Genomic DNA, 6,000 nt, shown 5'->3' on the forward strand with positions numbered 1-6,000 from the left:
AAATATTCTTTAATAAAATTATATTATTTATTTCAAGACTACACTCATTTTTAAGCAGATTAACAACAGTATACATTTTGTAATTCATGTAGTGGTAAGATTAACAAGAATGTCGAAATGACTAAAATTTACTTTCATAATCTGAATCTCATTTTAACAATTTTATCAATTTAACAATTGAGTCATTTTATGGTTTAGTGGCTATCAACAGAGCAAAAGAGATATGCATACGTATGAAAAATAAATTGTATAAAAATGTTTGTGTATATGAGGAAAGAATATTAAAAGATATGTTCTCTATAAGATGACAAGGTTTCATGAATGAGTGAAGAATTGTTGTCATTGAAATTTTTGTAAGATAATATTAATTTAAGTCGATGATTCGTTTGCCAAAATAATCCATTTATAGAAGTTTGAAAATTTTACCGATGAAGTAGCGAAAGGATTAATCGAATTAAGCTTGCCTCGTTTCAAGCTGATCTAAATGAAACTTCTCCCGGAAGTTTGCCTTAATCTTTCTTCCCATCTGGCTCCAGACTAAAAGTACTCCCGCGTGAATTTACCAATTTCTTATCGAGTCCCCGTTTTAACGAAAAACGTCGTTCGTTAGAGTCATCAATGACCAAGAACAAAAGATCGATTCTTCGACAAGAAAACTGCAGGTTAAGGGAAGTTCGAAAAAGATTCATTCAGCTGACGATAAAAAGCTTATCGACTTAATAAGCCCTGCCAACGAATGACGAAACGATCTTACGACGTGAATTTTTAAATTAATTAGCGGAAATAATGCAGGATTTTTTGTTATTATTATGAGAGCGGTATGATTTTCAAATTTGGTAACTTTGTAATTTTATAATTTTGTAATTTGGAAATTTGGTAATTTGGTAATTTGGCAATTTGGTAATTTGGAAATTTAATAATTTAAAAATTTAAAAATTTAATAATTTAATAATTTGGAAATTTGGTAATTTGGAAATTTGAAAATTTGAAATTTTGAAAATTTGATAAGTTAGAAATTTAGTGATTTGGAAATTTGATAATTTGAAATTTGGTAATTTGGTAATTTGGTAATTTAGTAATTTGGGAATTTAGAAATTTACTAATTAACAAATTTAAAAATTTCTAAATATTAAGTTGCAAAAATTTGTAACTTTCAAAAATGAAATTAAATTAAGAAAATAACTTGTCAAATGTATGATCTTAAAAAATTAAGAAGTGCAGAAATTTATAAATATTTTTACTTCACTTCGAAAATTGGAGACGGCAGAAAGTCGTGAATTGAAAGATTTGGTAATATAGACATATTAAATCAACAAGTATCAAAATTTGAAATTTGACGACTTTCCAAACTTGCAGGTTAGAAATTTAATAATTTGACATTTTAATATTTTGATTATTTGCTGAAGTAGGTATTACTCTATTCTGGTAGCAAAAAATAATACAGTATATTGTATCATAAAAATAACATATTATACTTGAAAATAAAACAATATATTGTATTGCAAAAATAACATATTATATCTGAAAATAATAAATTGCAACACGAAAACAAAAATACCCGTTGTATCGCATCGATCGATGTTAGAAAATGTGGAACATTTTGTTCGAGGATAATACTTTGGCCAGCCGCAGTATATAAGTGATGCAATAAATAACAGTCTATAGGAAATAAAACTTATATTTGTTTGTTTGGCACGGTTTACTTACACGCTCTGCTACGCAGGTCCCAAATTTTTAGGGTACGATCGTAACTGCCAGTAACTACTTTTGAAGGCTCGCCAAGAAACTTCGCCGCCATCACCTTTCCGCAGTGGCCCGTTAGAGTGTGCTGAAACAGAAACGGGAATTGCCGTTTTAGAACGTTTAACGACGCGTTCCGCGTGATAATAGGATCGTTTGTAATGCACGTGACGTATTAAAAAGGGGGTCGGTCGCGAACGGTGCTTGAATTCTATTGGCAAGCAGATTGTCGCGACCGTAGAACCGTGAAAAAATTCGCGAGTCTTATCGAGATTATGTTGGACGTGATTAGCAGCGTTAATAGAGAGTACATTTTTCTGGAGACTGGTGTACGGGAATTTTTCGATTTGGTAGTTTGTAAAGTTTGAAATTTAAGAGTGTGTGGATTTAGACATTTGGGAATTTAAGGACCTGAGGGTTTGAGGATTTGAGGCTTTGAAGGTTTGAGAATTTGAGGATTTGAGGATTTGAGGATTTGAGGATTTGAGGATTTTAGAATTTGAGGACATGGGGTTTGAAGTTGAAGTTTTGAGAATTTGAGGGTTTGAGGGTTTGAGGGTTTGAGGGTTTGAGGGTTTGAAGGTTTGAGGATTTGAGGGTTTGAGGGTTTGAGGGTTTGAAAGTTTGAAGGTTTAGGAATTTGAGGGTTTAAGAGTTTGAAGGTTTGAGAATTTGAGGGTTTGAGAACTTGAAGGTTTGAGGATTTGAGAATTTTTAAATTTAAGAGTTTAGGGATTTATGGACGTAGGAATTTGTGGATTCGTGTATTTGGGGATTGAGGGATTTGTAGACTTGGAATTGGAGAATTGAACAACTTGAGGATTGAGGGATTGAATGCTTGAGAGTTTTGAAGATTTGAGGATCAAGGGTTTGAAAGATTAGGAATTCTTGGAGTGGAGGATTAGATCAAGAGATTTGTGGATTGAGAGATTTAGGCACTTGAGGAACTAGGAATTTGAGGATTTAGGGATTTGAAGATTAAGAGAGTTGAACTTTTATGAATTTTGAGAATTTAGAAACTTGTGAATCTAGAGATTTGAGTTATGTGAGAAATAAAGAATACAGAGATTTACAGATCTGCAAATTGAGGGAATTAGGAACCGTGAAAAATTATGAATTTTGGAACTGAATAATTTGTAATATTCTGCAATTCTTCAATTCGTCAATTCTTCAATTTTTCAATTCGTCAATTCGTCAATTCGTCAATTGGTCGATTCGTCATTTTGTCAAGTCATCAATTTTTCAATTCGTCAATTTGTCAAGTCATCAATTTTTCAATTCGTCAATTGCTCTATTGATTAATTTGTAAATTTGCAAATTTTGGGATTTATAAATTGTATAACTCCTAATATAATAAATTAAAAAATTTGAAAATTGAATAATTCTTCTGAAATTTTTAATTTGAAACGAAAATTTGAAATTCAGCACTGTACAAATTTCAGAATACAAAAATTTAAAAATATAATAATCACAGATTTAGAAATACAAGAATACGTAGTCTTATGAGTTTGGAAATTAAAATACTCTTCCTATTTCAAATTGCAATATTTTATAAACCGTCACATCTCAAATACGAAATTTCCCATATACATCCACACAATTTGCGTCATCTCTGACGATTAGTATTTCAGTAAAATCGTTGAAATTAATATCAAACCCGAACAGCCATACACGAATCCGTACATTTATATTTCCAACGTGCCTTCTTATGTAACACAATTTTACAAAAAAATCAACCGAAAATGTAGAATTTCAATATTTCACAAGCTAAAAGTTGCAATTTCTATCATTTCCATTAAATCTGCAATATATTCTGGCATGCAATATCTTTACTCCATTTTAAATAAAATTCGAGCTAAAATTAATATCAATTTTATAACAGATATTTCATAACTGCTACAATCCAACGATATAATATCTGACTGTAATTTCACAAGACTATTAATTAATTCAATTGACTTTATTAGCAGCAATTATTAGCTCTTACTTTAATCATTCATCAGCATATACAGGGTGACTCACCACATTTTGCCATCTCTAGATTTGTGTTATTATTATTACTCATAGCAAGCAATGTTTCAGATGAAGTTAAATGTTTTTGAGGGGGGCATATGCTGGTGGTATATTTTTTTTGTAGGTGGACGTGTAAAGGACATATGAAGGTCATTAATATTATTTTTTAATGTAATCATATATTTTTTATTGCATCAGCTGATACTCCTTCATATTCTTTACAAAAAAGTATTAATCTATTTATGTGAAAAAATCATTACTTTAGGAGATATTTTAATTTTAATATCTATTTACAGAAATGTCCAAGGTGACGACCATTTGCATCAGAATACTTTCTGAATCGAAAAATTAATGACTTACTAACATTCCGTAGTGTATAATCTTTCTGCGTGTAGCACTTTTCCCAGCTACAAAATAAACTGATAACATGTCTATCTTTTCTTCTTTAGAATACTTCATTATGAAGTGATAATTCACCGTATTAGAGACGTAACAGAGACAAAATTTCACTGTTATTGCGTAACAAAAAAAAAAAAAACTCACAATTCGTTTGGTCACACATGACCTCTCAAAGCATGCAGAAAAACATTTGCTGTTCAGTTAGGGCAACTCATAATATTGACCAGGAAGTCACGATTTCCTAACAAGTTAGAATTAAAATATCTCCTAAACTTTTTTCACATAAATAGATTAATACTTTTTTGTAAAGAATATGAAGGAGTATCAGCTGATGAAATAAAAAATATATGATTCCATTTAAAAAAACATTAATGACCTTCATATCCTTTACACGTCCGCCTACAAAAAAAATATACCATCATATGCCGTTCTCAAAGCCATTCAACTTCATCTAAAACATTGTTTGCTATGAGTAATAATAATGATGCAAATCTAGATGGCAAAATGTGGTGAGCCACCCTGTACAGAAGAAAATGTGCAGATATCAAAACTAAAAGTACTGTTAAGTCTTGATTCAATTTTCACATAGCAGTGCATATTATTTTCATAAAAATCCGATTATTCGTTATAAGATCTCTAACGGTAAAAAAAAAAAAACGAAGAATCATGCTTAAAACGAATATATTAATAAGTATTAGGCGTGAAATAGTTAATTGAATGCAGAATAACCTCGAGATGAGCAGTTTATAGGCAATAAAGTATAACATGTGCATATTTGTACGCGCTCGTAAATTTGATCGAAATTAATTATTAAATGCAATTCATACATTATGAAAAGAGAAACTTTGCTTTCGTTAATGTATGTACGTTTGTTACACGAGGATTTTTAAAGCTGTCTATTCAATTTCCTGATTTACTTTCCCGTTTATATGAAGCAAAGCGATTGTTCTATTTCCTGTTTGTGATTGCGTAGGCCACACAATTAGCAAACACTATACACTTTAAGTGTTAAATACTTTAGGTAGTTTCTTTATGTTAGAAAAATTCTATGTAGTTGAGATAATTGACTAACACTTTTCTGTAGAGAACGTTTAATTATGAATGCATATGCAGTTTAATATTTTTGTTGTATTTTAATTGCTTTATATTAACCCTTTATTGATTGATGAAGAGTTTTCTCAGGCTGTAAAGAACTCATTGTCGAATATTTTCCGATGATATTAATAAGAGATTATGGAGTTTGGAAATTATGAATTCGAAAATAAGAGGTTTTAGAAATGAAGGACACTTGATTTTGGAAGCAAAGACATCTGAAACTTTAGGAACATAGGAATTTAGGAATTTTAGGAAGTTTAGAAAGTTTAGGAAGTTTAGGAAGTTTAGGAAGTTTAGGAATTTTAGGAATTTGGAAATTTTAGAATTTTAGGAATTTTAGAATTTGGAGAATTTAGGGAATCTTATAAGTAAGATGAGGATTCAGAAATTTAGGAACTTCATAATTTGGGATCATGTGAATTCAAGAATATGAAAATTCGATGACTTAAGAATTTCTTAATTTGCGAATTTAAAAATTTAGAAATTTGGAGATTTCAAAATTTGTGGATTTAGAAATTTAGTGATTTGAAAGTTTAAAAACTTGAAAATTTTGAGATTTTGAAATTCAGACATTTAGGGTTTTGAAATTTCAAAATTTTGATATTTGAGAATTTGTAAATTTGCAAATTTGGAAACTTGAAATTTCAGAAGCTTCAAAATCTAGAAATTTGAGATTTCAGTAATTCCAGCATCTAAACATCAGAGATTTCAGAAACTTGAAAGCTGATAAATTTTACGATTTAAATATTTATT

General features: G+C 29.9%; 1 protein-coding gene across 1 annotated transcript in view; it reads right to left on the minus strand.

Moving 5' to 3' along the window:
• Positions 1-1,828, minus strand: part of LOC105662910 (autophagy-related protein 16-1-like) — a 73,130-nt gene extending 71,302 nt beyond the window's left edge. The window contains exon 1 of the mRNA XM_076539824.1: positions 1,708-1,828. Coding sequence (XP_076395939.1) covers positions 1,708-1,798 — 91 coding nt within the window. The 5' untranslated portion in view covers positions 1,799-1,828. The remainder of the gene's footprint in view (positions 1-1,707) is intronic.
• Between the last annotated feature and the right edge of the window lie 4,172 nt (positions 1,829-6,000).

Source organism: Megachile rotundata, chromosome 14 (genome assembly GCF_050947335.1).
Source record: "Megachile rotundata isolate GNS110a chromosome 14, iyMegRotu1, whole genome shotgun sequence".
NCBI classification, from domain to species: domain Eukaryota; kingdom Metazoa; phylum Arthropoda; class Insecta; order Hymenoptera; family Megachilidae; genus Megachile; species Megachile rotundata.